The following is an 18,936-nucleotide window of genomic DNA, read 5'->3' on the forward strand; positions in this document are numbered from 1 at the left end:
TGTTATCAATGCTGCTTGCAGGAGACTGCTGGCAGCTTAGAGGTACAGCTGGTTCTTAACTTTGAGACTTGGCATGTTAGCGAAGGCAGACTTGTGAGCCGTCGGAAGAATTATAGATTATTGTTTCTGGTGGCCTGACCTGTGCTATGCCCCTGAGCACCTGTATGGTCTGACTGTGGAAACAGGTTCTAGCTTAGGACACAGCGGGGTGTCTTTAAAGACTGTGTGTGTGAAGGGGGGTGGGGTGGGGTGGGGGGGTGTCCTGCCTTCAGCTCTGTGAAGGTTAGCTCCTGTGCTGGTGGCTAGCAGGTGAACTGCAGCTATGACGGAAGATCCTTGTCTGCACAAACATGTCTTAAATGTCATTGTCCCCATCGCTAAAGTCAGACACAGCAAATGGTGCCTAAAACGGAGATCCAAGGCGCTGAGGTCAAGATTTCCCCCAAAAGGATGCTAATTATGAAGGTTATGCTGCAGATCCATAAATCTGTTGTATCTTACTGAAAGTACTTTTCCTGAGTTTTTCCTTTTTAGGTAACCAGTCAATCAGTCCTTTATGTAGTCTGGTGGAAGGTTGACTGAATTCAAAACCAGTGGGTTTTGGTGAAGTTTTGTTTGTTTGTTTTTAAAGACTTTCCTTTCTTCCTGTCCCTTCCACTTCTATCTTACTTTTCAAAGTAACTATTTCTACCCAGTGTGGATGTAGCTGAAAAATGTCACTGTTTTTAAAGCACTGTTTATCTTTTATTTCAGGGTCTTCACCAAATTTCTCGAAGGACCATAAGCACTGCTTCACGCAGGCAGTTTGAAAATAGAGTTCCTGAGAAGCAGAAGCTTTTTCAGGTATTGAGTGAGCACTGATAGTAGGATAATGCTAGTAGAATAACAAGGTTTTAGTAGATCATAATTGCATACACTTTGTTTCTAAAGAACTGGTGAAAGTCCTCTTTACATCTGAGGTGAGCTCTTGAAATCAGTTGTATGACTACAGTGTTTGAAATCAGCAGTTATTTTCTACAGAGATGAAGAGTGTTTGTACACGCATACTTGGCTTGCTGCCTCTTTAGGGTTTTTTACCCTGTGAAATTATTTGTACCCGAGTTTCTTATGAGTAGTAGTTACTGTACAAAGAAAAAGACAAAGTGCTCTGAAATGAGATGAGATGGGGGAGTATGTCCTAAGAACAAATAGAGAAAAACAGCAAGTGAGAGGACAGAAGTACAGTGAAAAGTTAAACCTGCAATCTTACAGCTATATATCCATAGCTCATAGATGAGCCCCATAATTCTTAATGAGGATGCGGTATAACTGTACTTCTCAGTTATGAAAACAGTAAAGGTCTTAAGGGATTGGATTCACTCCTAGGAAATTATTGAATCTTAAAAATAATTTCTGAATTAATCTCTTCCTGATTGATAGGGCCACCTAGTGAGAACTAGCGGTTCTTCAAGTGCCAAAGCAGTGGATACCCAAGAGCATACTCCCAGCTGTGAGCCATAACCTGGAGCAGTAGCTTTGTACTGAGGATAGAGTAGACTGGGCTTCAGTGATGTGAAAGGGAAAAAGCATGTTAGAAGCCCCAGTTTAATAGTTTTTGTGTCTTGTTGCTTCCCTTTCCCCTGAAAGAGAAAGCCAGTCTTCTTGGGACACTGCCTAAGGGGCACAGTGTTCATTGCGAGCCAAGGGGAAGTGGGGATGTTGGCAATGGGTGAGGTCAGAGGTTCTGTTTCTGCTGGCGGAGATCTCTAGGCGTATCTCTTCCTCCTCCCATTCCTTACTCGTGGGGCAGCAAGTTAAGCTGGGCTGGGTTGCAGGTCACCAGCACTGGAGGCCGGCTTGAATTCCGTCAGCAGCGTGGACTTGCTGACAAGGGTAAAGATCATGTGGATCTGGTGTCTAGGAGTTTTACTGCAGGTGGAGCAAAACGATTTCCTGTATGACACCAGGTGATGGTAGAGGCTCCTCCCCTTGTCGCTCCCTATAGCAGGGATTGACTATGCTGGAGATGGATGGGCAGTTTCTAGGGATGGTAGTCGTACCCTGTGCACCCGAGGAGGCTGGCAACTGGTGTCAGAAGTGTTTAGGCATCTGCCAGTCACTGCTTTAGAAATGAACGTGCACATCATTTACTATACTTCCCTGGTGAGTGGTCACCTGATACCAGAGTGAAAGCTTGAAAGACAAAGTGGAATCTAAATAAGGTTCAGTGTCTTTTGGGAGTTGGGAAGATGATTTGGGGAAGTAATTCTTGTTCTGGGTAACTCTAGTTATATTAACACAATATTGCAAGAACTGTATTTAAATAGTTTCTTTTTGTCACTTGTTTCCATTAGGAGGATAATGGCATCCCAGTGCATCTTAAAGGTGGTATAATGGATGCTCTGTTGTATAGAGTCACCATGGGTCTTACGGTTTTTGGTAAGGCTAATACTAAAATATTTATGCTTTGGTACGATTTCCAACGTGCTAATATTAAAATACTATTTCTTTGGTACAATCTCCAACATGACTGGTGTTTCCTCTGTAAATCGCTTACACGGTTCCTTCAGTCTGCTCTTTAGAACATGCAAAATGCACGTAGAGACGAGGGAAAAAACATTTGGGCATACTATATATTTATTTGTGCTTTCTCAAGCTTTTCAGATGGATTTTTTTTCCCCTGACTAATAGTACTATGGGCTGAATGCTCCTTCAGAATTCATGTGTGACGTTAGAGAAAACTAGAACTGCTTAGTCTTATTCTGAAAAGTAGTAAAATGTATTTATAGCACATACATATACCAGTTTTCTCACTAGCCTGACTCTTTCTAGTGCTAGGTAATGCTTGATGTGCTGAGGTTTCACATGCTGTGAAAACTAGCAGAACATATTCAAGCTTTATGATATTGTATATATTTAACTATATATATATTTAACCTTTACATTGCTTGTTACATAGTTTTCTAATAGCCTCTAACTTAAATATGCTGATCTAACGGATTTTCAGTTCAGTTACTTTAAGAATGAGTAACCATTACTTTATGATCGTCTGTGTAGGTTCCACAAATGTGCCTCTCCCCCCCCCTTTTTTTTTCCCTGTTTCTTTATTTTTATGCAGTCTATGGAGAGGTATTTAAGGAATTTTTTTCTCTAAAATACAAATTACCAAAAATAATATCATTGAGATGTGGCTATGGAAATGTTTTGTGTCTGAATTGCAGCTGCTTATTGTCACTATTTCTTCTGGAACAAAGTGGGAAAGGAAAGCCGACTTGAAAGGAATTCTGTTTGCCATTCTGAAAATACCTTTTCTGTCTCCTAATTCAGGAACAGCCTATGTTGTTTACCAGCTGCTTGTCACTTCAATGCCCAAGAAGCAGAAATAATTCCAGTTCAAGATGCCTCAGTGACTAGCATCTCTTCGTCCAATTCCATGTGACTACGATGGCAGCTTATACTTATAAGCAGTTGGCTTAATGCTTGGAATCATAATTTAATTATAACATGTTAACTGCAATCAATAAAGCATTTTGTTGTGTTGTGGTGGTCTGGACTGGATCATGTGTTCTACATTAGAGTGCTTTTTACTTCCAGTAAATGTACATTGAGTTGATCGATATGCAGAGCTTTGAATTGTGAGCCTCTTTTCTTTCTACGTGGTTTATGTTAGTATTTCAAAGGTGAGTTAAATGCCCTGAATCCCTATAAGAAAGTGATATCTTGTCTTTATTGTAGGAGTTTCCTCTTCTTGCTTTAGTGGAGCAAATTAATCTTATAGTAAATGATTAGGATTTGATTAAACCTGTGTGGAAATGAATGTTGAGGACTTGATGATTATGCTGTATCTCTGCTGTCAACTGCTGGAAGTTGACTGTAATACATCTAGAAATAGAGAAATCTGATTCCTGATCACCATTCAAAGGTGACAGTTTTTACTACGTAGAGGTGATAACACCGTCCTCTGCAGCTCTAGGGGCTTAGAAGTAGTCTCAGTTGAACTCGGCACCTTCACCTAATAGACTTTTTTTTGCAGTGGCTTTTCTGTGCTGCAGCTTAATGGAACACTAAAAGAATATGAAAAGAATGAAGATTTCTAAGCATGCAAATATGATAAGCAGGTGATGGTGTATTTATCTTGCTGCCCATGAAATCAACATATATATGTTAATAATGATTAAGACTTGATAATCTTCCAATGTTGCCTCATCTTTCAGGTGGCTAAAGCCAGCTTGTTCTCAGTCAGTAGGGTAAATAAAGCAATTGGTTCTTTAGCATAAAATTAAAAAAAAGTTTATTAGTTTGAGGGTGTTCTAGAGCAAATAGTAAAGTGGAGGAGGGGCACAATGTGTTAATACTAACTGTACTAATGCAGTGCTAGAAGTTCTCCACTGATTGAAAAGGTTTACAGGGACAATTAGACAGATACTCTGCAGTTGACTGCTAATTTGATCTAGGCTGAACTGGACCCTATTAAGCCAGAAATACTGAAGATACTGAAGGCAGTGCTTATAAAAGCTTCAAATTCTTGTTAATAAATTTTGACAGTTTTTAATGCTCTTCTGGAAGAATTTCTTCAGTGCTCTCTAGCTTCGAGGATAGGCTAAATGCTTAGAGAGACCACCTTCTGTCTCTACGAATGGTACTCTTCTGCGGTTTGAGAATAGGAGTGCCCCATGTCTGTAGGGTAGGAGCAGATCTAGTTCCTAAGTACACCCCAGGTTAAGTGGATTAGGTTTCAAACAGTTGTAGCATAATTTGGGTTGGGAGGGACCTCTGAAGGTCAATTGCTCCAATCTTCTGCTTAGAGCAGTGCCACTTCAGAGCTATGCTGCGTTGCCCAGGGCCTTGACCAGTTGCACGGGGAGTGTTTCCAAGGGTGGAGATGCTACAGCCTCTCTGCAACCTGCTCCAGGGTTTCACTGTCCTTTCTCGGAAGAGAGAAAGTTTCTGGGATACAGGAATACACGCGTTTAAAGGATGGTTGTTAGCATTCCTGTAACACAGCTCTAAAGGAAGCCACAATTGCACTTGACTACTCCTACCTAGACGACCACGAATTTTACAAACTTAAAGGGGAAAGCAGGTATCTTTTAATGTCTTATGTTAAGACCTCTCAGAAAATGAGGCAAAAGCTGTAGGCATGGCTGAGTTTTAGGTTGCTGTTACTACTTCATGTCAGGGTGTCAGTAGCTGCTGCTTCTAAAGCTCAGTCAACACTGGTTTCTGGGAGAGCTGTCAGCTCTGCTCCGGTATCGTTTCTACTGGGTCAGTCCAAATTTTCTGGCAGCAGTTTGAACTATGCCTTAAGCTAGGTTACGTGCCTTAGCAATAACATGGTTGAGGAGGGCTCACCTGCTCTGTTTCACCAGCAGAACTGTATGACAGCTCTGCGTATGTAGAGACACACCAAATGGCTGATAAAACTAATGGTTTGATCATGAACCTTTCCAAAGTCCTCCTCTTTCAGGGGCTGAGGTGGTGTTTATCAGCTTGCTATGACACTGACAACCACAAATACAACTGGAGATCCATTGTTGACTTGGGGGGAGAAATATTTGATTGTGGTTTAGAACTGGGCAGGGATACCCAGTAATAACTGTTAGCTGCTACCATGTATTTAGGAACAAGCCTTATATCCAAAGTAGCTAGTGCTGTCAGTGGAAATGCCTGTTCTATGAAAACTGCTTCTAGGAAGCATCTTTAAGTTGGTGAGTATGAGAATCACTTGTAAGCTACTCTGATGCCTCTTACTAGCTTGACTATTGCAATTACTGGGGAAGAACATCTCTGGGAACCAGTGGTAGCTGTGCATCCCTAGTTGGCTTTTATGTTCCTAACACAATTTGTGCCTTTGTAGCCTTCCTGTCAAGTTGCTACTCGTGGGTTGTTATGCTGAAAGTCTGGTGTTGACTCTGTAACAAATAGAGCTTCTAAAAAAAAAAAAAAACAACCCATCAAAATAATTCTTTTGTTTCTCTTCTCAAGGGAACAGTGGGTTTTCCAAAATGTGAAAATGAGCACAAAAATCTAGCTTCCCACTACAGTACTATTTTAAGCCTCTTGTGGATTAAGTTTGTTTAGAATTTTTCATTGCTATCCTGGAGAACCAGAGTATGCCTGTTAAACTTGAGGCAAACTGGAAGAGAAGGGCCAGTGTATTCAGAATTCTCTGGTAGAACCAAAAATCTTAAAAAAAGAGAGTGGGGGAATACCCCTCGATGGCAGTCTCTCTGCATAGGTGGGTTTGGCCAACTGCATGACTAAAAGAGTAAGAACTGCCTGGATGGATGTCTCAGAAGAAGGTTTGGGAAATGGGATACAGCTTATCTTGAGATGAACATTGATGCCTACAAGGAAGAGAAGCCTCACAGCACAGCGAACTATACTTCACAGCATGTGAAGGAATCGGTCTGCTCTCTGCGACACTGGTAAGGCTTCTGCTGCTACCACGCATGCATGACTGAAAGAGTAAGAACTGCCTGGATGGATGTCTCAGAAGAAGGTTTGGGAAATGGGATACAGCTTATCTTGAGATGAACATTGATGCCTACAAGGAAGAGAAGCCTCACAGCACAGCGAACTATACTTCACAGCATGTGAAGGAATCGGTCTGCTCTCTGCGACACTGGTAAGGCTTCTGCTGCTACCACGTGCCCAGGGTTACTACCAAGATGTGGACCAAGTGGTGGGCATCTGGAAGGCAGCGTAAGGAAAGATCAAAATCTTTAAAAAGCCCACATCCTTTCCCACCCGCAGGAATTACGAAGAATATTGAAAGAAGGACAATTGCTTAAATAGTCTAAATTATAAAAATCCTGTGATGTGCTAGGCGGTAAATGCGCGTTTCTGTGCGCAACCGAAGCAGAACGTGCAGCCGTTCTTGTTCTCGCAATGAACCGCACCTCAGAGTCCGCTGTCTCAGGAACGGCGGCAGCTTGTGAGCTGTGCTGCAGGCAGCAGCCCTGGTGGGAGGGCACGTGGGGTAAATGCAAGCTGGGAAAAAGACCTTCGTGCTACAAAGTGATCAGTATTTATAGACAGAGCCTTGAAATGTTATTTAAATGGATAACAAATGACAAGAAATTGTTCTGGCAGAGGTGGGTCTAGTAACCCCGAGACGTGTCCCTGGGGCCTGCAGCTGGAGGCAGGCGGGAGAGCGGTTGGCACTGCCAGGGCCGCGCTGTGCTGCTGCCGAGCGCTCACGGGGTGGCGTGCGCAAGCCGTGGGTCTGCCGGCACTTCTGGAATTTTTCTGCTGCAGGAGCGGTAGGAGGATGAAACCAGACAAGCCCCACGGCCGGCTGCTCAGCACCATTTTCTGGGACTGCGCTACAAAGCTGACAGGGAAATTCCCATCTACTGTTCAGTCTATATGTGTAATTTGTTGCAGGCATGTCCACATCACAAGCTGCCAGAAGGTGTAAACTAGGTGCCTATACTGTCTTTCTCTAGGAAAATGCAAAAAGAGAGCCATGCATCTTCTCTAGGGCTAAAATTAATGGAAAGAGTTTGGAAGTATCTGAAAATCTTACCTTCGGTCTCCCTATGGGTATTTTATGCGTAGAAGAAAAAAAAATAAGCAACATCTATTACTCCTTGCTAATGTGAAAAAATGATAAATTTTAAAAAATAAAATGGTAATATGAAGTCATGGGCTGCTAGCAGTTAACACACTCAAATTGTGTGCTTTTCTTGTCTGATTCTATTACTGTAGTGCTTAATTACTATCCTTAAATCAATATTTTCTGGAGTTAGGTATTATACTAATGTACAACATTGCTACCTTACTGCAGTCCTACTTTTGATTTGTGTTTAGGCAATACACATGGTGTCTTTCCCTGAAAGAGATTTCATGTAAACTTTATTTTCTATTTCAGGTTCATGTAAAATTTATTTTTCAGTTACTGTTCTTAGAAATGGTAGCTATAATTTTTTTGTAGTTTGCTTTAAAGGATGGGAAAGCCTCCTGGAGCTGAGGACATGGGAACGCTGTCCTGGCTTCCACTGAGCTGGGTTGTTCTAAATGTCACCCCTAAAAATATGGGGTACATTTTCTGCTAGATAGGCAATGAGTACTCCATCTCTTCCACTTCCCTTGCCACCCTATTTTTCATTATATAAGCTTTTAAACTTATATGGGTTTAAGGTTAACAAAGAAAGCTTAGTAGTGTGCTGGCTTTGGCAGAATGAAAAAAAATTGTTCATCCTACTGTAAGAGAAATGACTATTCAAACAATAGTCAGACAGATGAAACAGACGAAAATTAAATCATCAGTATTGCAGTTCTAGGTTACACAACCCCTTCTGAGACTCCAGATGTACAGACCATGTTTTACTTTCTCCATTGTGAAGGTAGCTCAGAACTAGCTGCTCTTAGAACTGTGCCCTGGGCTACATTTTCTTGGCTGCTGAATACATGTGTACATTGAATTAGCCTGACACACACAAAAATTTCCCCAGTAAAAGTCTGAGGACTAATAATACACAATTACAGCATTGGCTTCCTAAAAGACACCATGAAAAAAGTTCAGAAACTCTCAGAAGTAAAAAGAAAACACCAGAGAGACCTCTAAGTGTATGAACTTACCTGTACTTTTTTTCTTTTTCCAGATCCCAGAGTAAAAATACCACTTTTCTAATGTTGCTCACCTTGGCTATCACTGCTCTGAACTATGAGAAGGCATGATGAAATTTTTTTGGCATCTTTCATATTAAGCTGTCCTTCCTTACGCTCCCATTCTTTCCCAATTCTGTTACATATCAAAGAGCTGGAGGTTGATCTTCATAGTTGCTAGAGTGAATCAGACTTTCAAAGACAAGATCAATCTGATCAACCTGACTTGACCCTAAATAAGGTATTTAGGTGGTGAGTAAGTCAGAACCAACGTACCTTTTCATGTGCATGCTTGTGCAATTATTTTTTTAAAGAAGTTCTTTTTAATAATAACACCACCTTCTCTAGTATAACTTGCCCGAGCCTTTCCACTTATTTTTTCAGTACTCAGTCAATTCTGCTGTAAAAATAATGGCTTGTCCCGAAACACAATCTGAGGAGAATCTCTGCTGTACTGTACTTTTTCTGAATGTGAGTATTCAAGTCTTCAAACTCGGTGGGCAGCGCATACGGTCTGTGATATATGTTTTGGTTTTGTCTCAATATTTCTCAAGAGTTGCTCTTGTTATTCACAGGTTTTCTATTAGACCAACTGATCACAGGCTTCCCTGAAATACATGTAAAGCTAAAGTACACTCGTATCTATTTTCTCAAAAAGATACGTCCTTGCAAAAAAAGGTAATTGGCCAGGATTCCCATTTATAAATGTTATGACAAGCCAAATTCACTCGCAGGGGCTTTGGAGGTACTTGAGAGAAGGGTGTTATCCCACTGAGTCCCCAGTCAGGCAGTCCTGGTTTTAGCTCCTCGGGGAATACCAGTGTCTGTATACAGTTCACTCAGCTCACAAAATATTCACTCCTATTGCATATAACCTGCTGTGTCCTAGAGAAAACTGCCAAAGAGGGATGAATCTGTCCTTTGCTAATGTGTTTCTTTCCTTGAGTTCCCAATCCACCAATCCAAACTTTCTGAAACGTAACGATCTTTCCTCTCCTCTGTCTGGTTTAGGCGGTGCATGTAATTATCTTTCCTATCCCTCCCCAGTATTTTATTGTTTTATTGCTATGTTACCAACTTTGGTATTTTCATTGGTGAAACTGTCTGTCCCTTGACTTGTTGTGTCTTTACTGGCTGCAGAAAAGGCAAGATGCTGTCTGGTGGGCATGAAAATAAATTGGAAAGGGATGATCAGGTAAGATCCAGTAATAGTTAAGCTTTACATATACCAGAACATGGAAGGAGCTACAATAGAAAAGACCACAGGAGGCTTGGAGGTTTAAAGTCACCTAAATTAAGGCTTCCTAAATAGAATTGTTACAAACTAAGTATGAAATAAACAAGGTCACAATATTGCTTTAAAAGCATATTGCAGCATAAGTGCTCTGTTTCCTCTATGAGCAACACACATTTGACTGCTAACGGAGGTGTAAAATAAGAGTGTGTCTTGTGATATGTCAGTCTAATAAAATGGTATCCTTACCATTAGAGGTGTACCGAGGAGTAACTCTCTTCTTAAGGCTGTCTGTGAGACATCTCACCTAGAGATGCAGTTCCCTGTGATTTCACCAGGAGCAGCAGCAGAATGTTTTCCTTGAAAAGAACAGTAAGGTGTTCAACTGAGATACTTTATATGTACTAATCCGAAAGCGTTTCAGCTGCCACAAGGATCCAGAAACAACTTGGACTGTTTCTTAATTTCTTTGGGTTAAAAATTCTGTAGAGGACTTCTCACGGCCAAAAGAGACATATGTTTGTTTGTCCAGTTTTAACAATATCTGAAACAGCAGCAAAAAATTTAAATACTTGTAGATGGCTGTCTCTCATTTTCCACAGAAGTTTTCCCTTTTAACCAAGAAAACTGAGCTGTGCAGGACCTGAAGTATGTGATCTGCCCAAAATGTTCTCACTCCCAAATTAAGATTCCTCTAAGAGTTTCTACGCAAATCTCCTGGTATCATTCTCATCAATGTGACTGTAACATTATGCACAGATATTCACAGGTGCTTTTTGGAATAAAAGGGAGAGAGGGAGATTCGGTGCTGCTAGAGCTTGTCTCACCTGTTGAGACAGTTTGTTCCCAATAACCGTGAGCAGCTTCTGTTCCTGCAGGGGTGCAAGGAGAAGCTTGTGATTCCATCAGGACCTTTAAGCTACAAATGTGTTCTTTAACTAATTGAGTTATATATGTTTAATATCAAAATGGTTCCACATTGTTTCATCTCAACATGAGCACTTACTCTGGATGACTAACGCCCTGGGACCTGAAGTTTATAATGGAAAGGCTGACACACACATGCAATCTAATCTATCATAACACTATGCAAAAGGGAATTATATAATTAAAACATTTTAATGATCTCTATTGCTCAGTGGGAAGTTACAAGTCCCACAGGAGCCAGGCCAACTTTGTTATCGAGGTTTATTCAGTCATCTCTTAGGAGCAGTAGGTCACATTTTACTAAATATAGTGTGGTGTGCTAATATGTGCTATGTGTGGAGCATTGCACTGAGACCACTGTGCCACAGAGCTGGAGCGCGGTGCACCGAGTGGTTAGTACACCTTCTCCCTTTGACTGAGATTTTCAGAAATAAGTGCCTAAAGTTAGACTCCTAAATCCATACTCAGACATTTACATAAATAGCCTGATTTTTTAGAAGAGCAATACCAAGAAATTATCTTCTATTAAAATCATGAAATAGAAAAAAGTCTTACAACAACAAAAAAGGATTTTATTATTTCTGGAAATAGTACTCAAATCACAGAATAGTTTCGGTTGGAAGGGACCTCTAAAGGTCATCTAGTCCAACCCCCCTGCTGTGGGCAGGGACATCTTCAACTACATCAGGTTGCTCAGAGCCCCGTCCAACCTGGTCTTGAAGGTTTCCAGGGATGGGGCATCCACCACCTCTCTGGGCAACCTGTGCCAGTGCTTCACCACCCTCAGCGTAAAAACTTTCTTCCTTATATCTAGTCTTAGTCTACCCCCCTTTAGTTTAAAGCCATTCCCCCTTGTCCTGTCGCAACAGGCCCTGCTAAAAAATCTGTCGCCATCTTTTTTATAAGCCCCCTTTAAGTACTGATAGGCTGCAATAAGGTCTCCCCAGAGCCTTCTCTTCTCTAGGCTGAACAACCCCAACTCTCTCAGCCTTTCTTCACAGGAGAGGTATTCCATCCCCCTGATCATTTTCATGGCCCTCCTCTGGACCCGCTCCAACAGGTCCGTGTCTTTCTTATGCTGAGGGCTCCAGAGCTGGATGCAGTACTCCAGGTGGGGTCTCACCAGAGCAGAGGAGAGGGGCAGAATCACCTCCCTCAACCTGCTGGCCAATTTTCTGTTGATGTAGCCCAGGGTACGACTGGCCTTCTGGGCTGTGAGCGCACATTGCTGGCTCATGTCCAGCTTTTCATTCACCAGTACCCCCAAGTCCTTCTCAGCAGGGCTGCTCTCAATCCCTTCATCCCCCAGCCTGGATTGATACCGGGGGTTGCCCCGACCCAGGTGCAGGACCCTGCACTTGGCCTTGTTAAACCTCATGAGGACAGATTTCTGAGAAAAGAAGAGGGGAATCACAACTTTTGGTTACCCCAGCTTAATTACTTATGAGGTGTAAAAGCAGTTTCTGAAGGGAAGACACAAAGCTTGGGAGTGGTGCAGGAGTGACATCAGCTGTAGGCAGTAAAAGCTGCATATGATGTGTTTTACAGAGTTAGGCAGGAACCTCTGTCATAGTCTTTACCTCTCTGATCGGGTCTGAAATCCAAAAGCAGATGGGTAGAGACTGGAAATCACTACCATCTAAACATCTTTTGATCAACATCAGGCACATTTGCTGGTCTCATTCTGGTCCCCAGTAAATAGATATTTACATGAACAGACTACAAAGCTTGGCACCAGCAGAAGACTTGGCTGGCAAAAATACCAGAGATGAAAAGTAAAAGCGCTCAGTCCAGTTGCTTAAACTTGGGTGTCTAGCACCATTTCAGGCTATATTTGAGGCGTTTGCTTGGGGCTGGCAAATACAACAGAGGACCTGCAGGAGACTCGCACTCATGTTATAGCAGCTGGGGGCCTAGCAGTATGCCTGTGGCACCCAAAACAGCACTGGGGACTTGCCTCTGCTTCTGAAGTGGTCTAGTACAGTTTGATATGTGCCAGCATATACGGGTCCTGGGCTGTAGCTGGCAGCTCCACAAGAGGTCTCAGATGCTGCAAGGCACCCAAATGGCTCTAGAGCCTAATGTGAAAGCAGCTGAGCCAAGCCCCGTGGATGGTGGGTGGCCAAACTGCTCAGGCACCGCTGAGCTTGTTAACTAGATCTTCATCAGCCATTGCAGAAATTTAGATGCTGGGCTCAATGCAGGCACCTAAATGTATCTTAACCCAGAGCCAAATGCCACCTGAGGTGACCATGCAGGACAGAGCAATGGGTGCAGCCAATGCTCTCAAGCAGCAAAGCTGTGATGGTGGGGCATGTGTCAGGGAGCACAACCCCTGTCTGCCTTCTTGGCTTCTCTGAAGGTTAGAGAAGCAGATTCTGTAGTTTTTACTCCTAGCATAAAGACAGGGACCTCATCTTGCAGCTGCTGCTGTTTTTAACCGGGGAAGAAGATCATGGCGTAGTAAAGCCCCATGTTGTGATGTGCCTTAAGCAGCGCATCACCTAAATACATTTCAAAGAGCACTGGGCAGAGGGTAAAGGAGCAACAGGTCAGATTTACCAGCTGAACATTTACACTCTAGAAAATGTAATAGCAAAGGATGGAAAGAACCTGGGTGGTGTTTCAGGGTGTAATTTGTGCTTACAAAACTATTTGTTTAAAAATCCTAAGCAGATGATTTTTTTTAATACTTTTTTTTAAAAAAAAAAAACAAATAAGAGACACTGGAGCTAGTAGCAAACACATTTCTCCAGAGAAGAATACATTACAACAGAAATCAGGACAATGCCAAAACCAAGACATGTTCAATAAACTGGGATGGTAAAAAACTAACAGAGTAGCGAGGCCAGCTGAAAAGCATCCAAGAGAGTGGAGGAAAGGGCATATGAGAGAAGACATTTTAACGGCTTCCTGTGAAGCCTCTCTGCAGGCTGTAGAGGTGTTGATACACGAGAGAGACTGAACTCCAACAGGTGAAAAAGGCTGTCAGCAAAGAGGGGGTAGGAGCTTTCAAGTAACCTTTAAAAGTAGAAACAAAACCCAATAGTTTTCTGTTTACACAACAGAATGCTTCTGATACTGAAGCACAGGGCAACATCTATTTATAATCCAAATAAATCTTATGTTCTGGTATTTGGAACTGTCAGCATTCAACATATTGGGAAGCAGCAGCCACAAGGCTGCATTAAGACATGCCAATTTAAATCTGCACTGTTTTGCTCCATGTATTTTCCCATTTAGTCACTAGCCAATTATGACTTGTGCAAAAGAAACAAATTTCTTTTTTAAAGTTAGCTCATGTGAAGTTCATAAATGTCCTGACAGGTGATACGCAGGCAGTACTTTTAATGCCTGCGAGCTAAGCTCTTGCCTGACTCTTTTTTCCACAAAACCTCAAGATTTCCATTTGTCCATCAACACCTGTAATTGGAAGATTGGGAAGGTGGGGGCAGGGAGGAGCAGGGATGATGATGACCATGGAGTCCATCTCCCCTAAAGTTTAGAAATGGTCAAACAATTACATGACTGTCAAGTGCAGACATACTGTAACAGCAAAAGGTGTTTTAGCAAGACTGGCGGGATCTGTACCTCTGGCAGTCACATGCAGGAAGGAGTCTCCCAGTCCTTGTTCTTTGCTCTCAGGCTGAGAGGTTGCAGAGATGCCAGTTAAGCAAACAATTAATTTTTCATACTAAATGGAGACTATTTTTGTGGAATCATCCAAAGATACAGGTTTCTCTGGTGTAGTCTCCCCCCCCCCCAAAAGTCCTTGTTCTTTGCTCTCAGGCTGAGAGGTTGCAGAGATGCCAGTTAAGCAAACAATTAATTTTTCATACTAAATGGAGACTGTTTTTGTGGAATCATCCAAAGATACAGGTTTCTCTGGTGTAGTCCCCCCCCCAAATAATTTTTCCTTTCACTTCAGGGTAGAATATTACTCTGTTGATCCAACTTATTTCTGACTGCTGTGCTCATAGTCCAACTACAGACAACATGCAACTCACCTAAAACAAGTTATTATCTATTGTCATCCACTAGGAAACAGCTCCCCAAAGTATGCTGTTAGTACTAAGTATGGTATGGAGGATTTATCTTTGAAGCCCTGGCATACTTTAAATAACGGGGGATGAACTGAATGGCCTCTCAGGATCTTTTCCAGCCTCATTTACTATGGTTCTGTGCATTCGTATCGGATTCGTTGCTGAACTGACAGGAAGTTTGGGGCTGACCTCTACATTCTCTAAACCTTCTTGGGAAGATGCATAACGGGAGAGAGCGCAGCAGCAGCAGCTGAGTATTTCCCCTTGACAGCTTCCCTCTGACCTGCTCCTCAGTCAGGGGAAGCGCAGCATCGCTCTGTACTCAATGCCTTTTGTGCCTGTGGGGGAGAGGACGACAGCGTCAGCGGTTTGCCTAATGACAAGGTATTCAGTCTTAAAATTCCCCCACTATCATTAATTATTCCACTGCCTGCAACAATGGGATCAGGTCACTCATTAGCTAACGCAACTTGAACTTTCAATACCTTTGAATACCTTGTCCATTCAAGCACAAGTTTATCTTCTCCATAAGCCTACCTACCACCTACAAAGACCCTGCTGTCACAATATATATTGGTATTTTTTGATACAGCAGTACTAGGAGGAATTAGCAAAATGTCCCTATTCAGAGCTGGGCACTGCACCATTTCAGACTTTGTTGCTGATTAATATTGTGTGCTTCTTTGTAAGGAGTAATAACATTGAAATAGTTGAAGGGTTACCAAATGTAGGGGAACCCATGGCTATTAACCTTTCACTATATGTTGAATCCAGTTAGGTACTCAGAGAACACTGTATTGTAATGTTCTGCAAGTAGCGGTTAGTGATTTTTAGAAGTGTTTTGGTTTTTTAAAATGCTGTGTTTCCTCAGTGGATCATCGTTCTTTCACTGGGGACCCCTAAGCCACGTGGAGTAGAGGAATGCTTCGACCTGCATCCGCAAGTCTTTGTGGCTAGTCCATTGCTGTGACAGGAACGGTCGCGTTAAGACATAATTTGATACCTGACAAATACACAGGGCCACTGTCCTCAGTTAATTTCTTTTCTTGCCCTCTTTAATCAAGTAAGATTGGTACTGGCTTCATTGGGGAATGCTTCCTGAATAGATCAGGATTCTGTTGTGAAATAACAAACCAGCTTCTTTGAAACAAAGCAACTTAATTTAGGAATGTTTTAATATGAAAGCGCATTGGTGTATATATATGGAAGGGACTATGAGATTGTTGCATCTAATTTTTTCCAATTTTAGCATTAATGATCTGATATTTTAAAAAAATGACTGCCTACAAATTAACTGGCTTTTGTAAGACTCCCAAATCACATTAAAAGGCCAGTTCCTTTCTATTTATACCTCTGCTTTTGAATGATTTATTTACTTTTCCAGTTCTATTTATTTGGAGCCACAATCATGTCTTACTTTCAGAGCATTACATGATGGGAAAAATCAGTTAGAAAAATTAAAGAAATAAATAGTTGCTAAGGAAAACATACCTGGTGAGGTAGATAATTATTTCATGGCTGTAACACTCTCCAGGGACGCTGCTTCCATAGTTGTTCCACTAAATGAGTAGATCTCAGATAGAACCAGTCCTCTCTGAACACTGCTAATATAAGAAGCCATTCCTCATTATGAGAGGTCAGACTAGTACTGCTCTCTGAATACCAGCTCTGAAATGAAATTATCCAAATAAATAAACACCAGATTGAGTTCTTCTCATGCCATTGACTGGAAATCTCTCAGAGAAGGCAGGGCCTGGAGGAAGTGGTTTGTTGTATTTTGTCCTTCTGCATTTTATGGATGCAGATATGATACTGTGCAATATTAGCTTTATGGCTGACTAATAGGGAATAAAAAATACACTGGAAAGGTCATCCTTTGTGCTGTAAGGAACGAATGGGCCTCCTAAATGACTGTACTAAGACAATGTCTAATTTAGATACACCGTAGTGATAGACACAGTGGTAGACTGACTAGCAAAGTAGTTCCTGGGTAGATGTAGGTAAGTCACTGGTAGCAGCACAGTTTTGCCTGTATAACAACATTTAATGCTGAGTCTATCCATTGTTTAATGTTCAAAGAGCTGACCCTTTTTTTGATTCTTCCTCTGTGTAAAGCGTATACACAAATATGTATACACAGATGAATAAGGCATTTACCATATTCGTATGTAAAGCAGATGCAACTAAAGCCACAGAGGCCAAATCTAGTGTGATATCCACATGGAAAACGATATTCAAGGTTTCCAGTGCTGAAATGCAGAATGTCCTGTTTTATTCTGCCCTGGCAATGCAGCCCGAGGAAACAAAAAAAAGGTGCCAGAAGCACAAGGTATCTTGAATTACTCTAGATCCAAAATCAGTTCAAAATTTCTAAGAAATTCCTGGTTACCTGCAATATTACTATCCAATACCTACACCAGAAATGGGCAATATTATTAAAAGCATAAATATGAATTCAGATCTTGATTTTTGTATTTAAATTTGTCACTGTTTCAATTTATTCAGCTTAGATAGCAAAGAAAATTGCAGAGCTGGAGTGCCTGGTCTTAATGTGTTTAACACTTGTCTAAGAAACAAGCAGACAGGAGAGTGTTAGTAAACGTTTATGCATTTCAGAAATGCCTTCTGCATCACATATTGTGTACTCAGACTATGAATGTACATAGCAACAGAGCTGATTAAAAACAACCTGTTTAATTACTGTGATGGATGGAAGCACACACTCTAAATGCAATTCATTGGTGTATTTTACCCGTAGAAGATGTTAGGAGGAACATGGTTAGAATGGTTAGAACAAACAGTTAAAGATAAAAATGAAATCCTGCTGCCCTTGGAGTCAATGAATTATTTGCTCTTGCCAGCTCTGAGTCTTATTTCACGCCAAGAAATTAAGCAAATCTGGTCAGCTGAGAGGAATGGGACATAGACCTAGGTGCTGCTGAGGGGACTATGAGGGAGAGTCTGTGAGATTCTTGCACCCCTAAGAGACCCACTGGTTTCAAAGTCTCCACTCATGTAAATCCAGTTGTAGATTTAGTACCAAATTATTTAAATATTTTAAAATTGTTCCGAGTGATTTAACTTTCAAATAGAATAATATATTTTCTTCCATCCTCATTATTTGCATTAATTGATTTTAACTATTAACATAAATTGTTATCATATGATGAAGAAATCCACAGTACATTGTAAAAAATACTGTTTCAGTGCACAAGTTGTAAAAATACCTCATTTGCACTGATTCACTTCCTATGGAAGGATATTTCACTGTAATCCCCGATATCCATTCTCCTGAAACTATTGTTCACACCACATTTACACTAGTGTTCTTGGTGTGTTCACTCAGGAAATTAAATTAAAATTTTTAAAAAGTATTATTTCTTAGAAATATTGCTTTTACATATCAGATCTAGATAGGAAGAAATTAAATTCCTCATGCCAAAATGCCAAAAGAGAAAATCCAACTCAACAGCTGGGCACGGGGGTTAATAGGTCAAGAGTATTTGAAAGTTTATCAGCGGAGGAGATGTTGCTTTTGGAAAGTGCATTTTATCAATACCAGACAGCTGAAGCTGTGGCGTGTCCCTAAGAGCAGCTGACTCACTTCCAAAGCGTCTGGAAATGTCACCGCATGTCTTCTGGTTATCACTTTCTTTTCAGCGTTTGGGTTCTTGTGCAGATAGCTGGACTGTTACCGAAATGAAGACAACCCGATTCAGCTGGGAAGAGACAAGTCCTCCCGTTGACATGTCCTTGATCTCCCAATCCTGCGGAAAAGGGTTCAGGAGCCGTCCCCCAGTAAACTATTAATCTCCACTATCAGGCACTTCCACCTTGGCTGGAACTCGTCCTGATCGCTCTGAAATTCACGTCTGTGCAAAAAGCTGACATGGGGCCAATGTGCCCCCGAAACGTTACAGACCTCTCCAAACAGGGGGGGTCCTCAACTCCGCACTGAGGGTTTGCCCCTGTCTCTCCCTCTCCCCAGCCTTCCCAGTCTTTTGCTTTCCTTCTCCTCCCTTCCCGCTGCAAGAGCAGCGGCACCGGGGCGCCCCGCGGAAGGCTGTCCCGGGGACCAGCCCCGGCCCCGAGAGGGCGAGCGGGCCCCCAGCGGCCGCGGGGACGAAGACGGGGCCCGCC

General features: G+C 41.9%; 1 protein-coding gene across 1 annotated transcript; it reads left to right on the forward strand.

Moving 5' to 3' along the window:
• The first annotated feature begins 322 nt into the window (after positions 1 to 322).
• On the forward strand, positions 323 to 3,519 carry LOC103896029 (cytochrome c oxidase subunit 7A2, mitochondrial). Its single transcript, XM_009275793.1, has 4 exons — positions 323 to 382; positions 754 to 843; positions 2,334 to 2,418; positions 3,307 to 3,519. The coding sequence occupies exons 1-4, from the start codon at positions 323 to 325 to the stop codon at positions 3,363 to 3,365; spliced, it is 294 nt and encodes a 97-aa protein (XP_009274068.1). The 3' UTR covers positions 3,366 to 3,519.
• Positions 3,520 to 18,936: the final 15,417 nt, after the last annotated feature.

The sequence above is a fragment of the Aptenodytes forsteri genome, unplaced genomic scaffold (genome assembly GCF_000699145.1).
Source record: "Aptenodytes forsteri isolate BGI_AS27 unplaced genomic scaffold, ASM69914v1 Scaffold256, whole genome shotgun sequence".
NCBI classification, from domain to species: Eukaryota; Metazoa; Chordata; class Aves; order Sphenisciformes; family Spheniscidae; genus Aptenodytes; species Aptenodytes forsteri.

What these genes read in the sequence shown, in the direction of transcription:
- LOC103896029 (XM_009275793.1), top strand. Translation starts at nt 323, where the DNA reads ATGACGGAAGATCCTTGTCTGCACAAACATGTCTTAAATGTCATTGTC. An exon ending in TCATTGTCCCCATCGCTAAA is followed by an intron (nt 383 to 753) that starts GTCAGACACAGC and finishes CTTTTATTTCAG; the next exon opens with GGTCTTCACCAAATTTCTCG. An exon ending in AGAAGCAGAAGCTTTTTCAG is followed by an intron (nt 844 to 2,333) that starts GTATTGAGTGAG and finishes TGTTTCCATTAG; the next exon opens with GAGGATAATGGCATCCCAGT.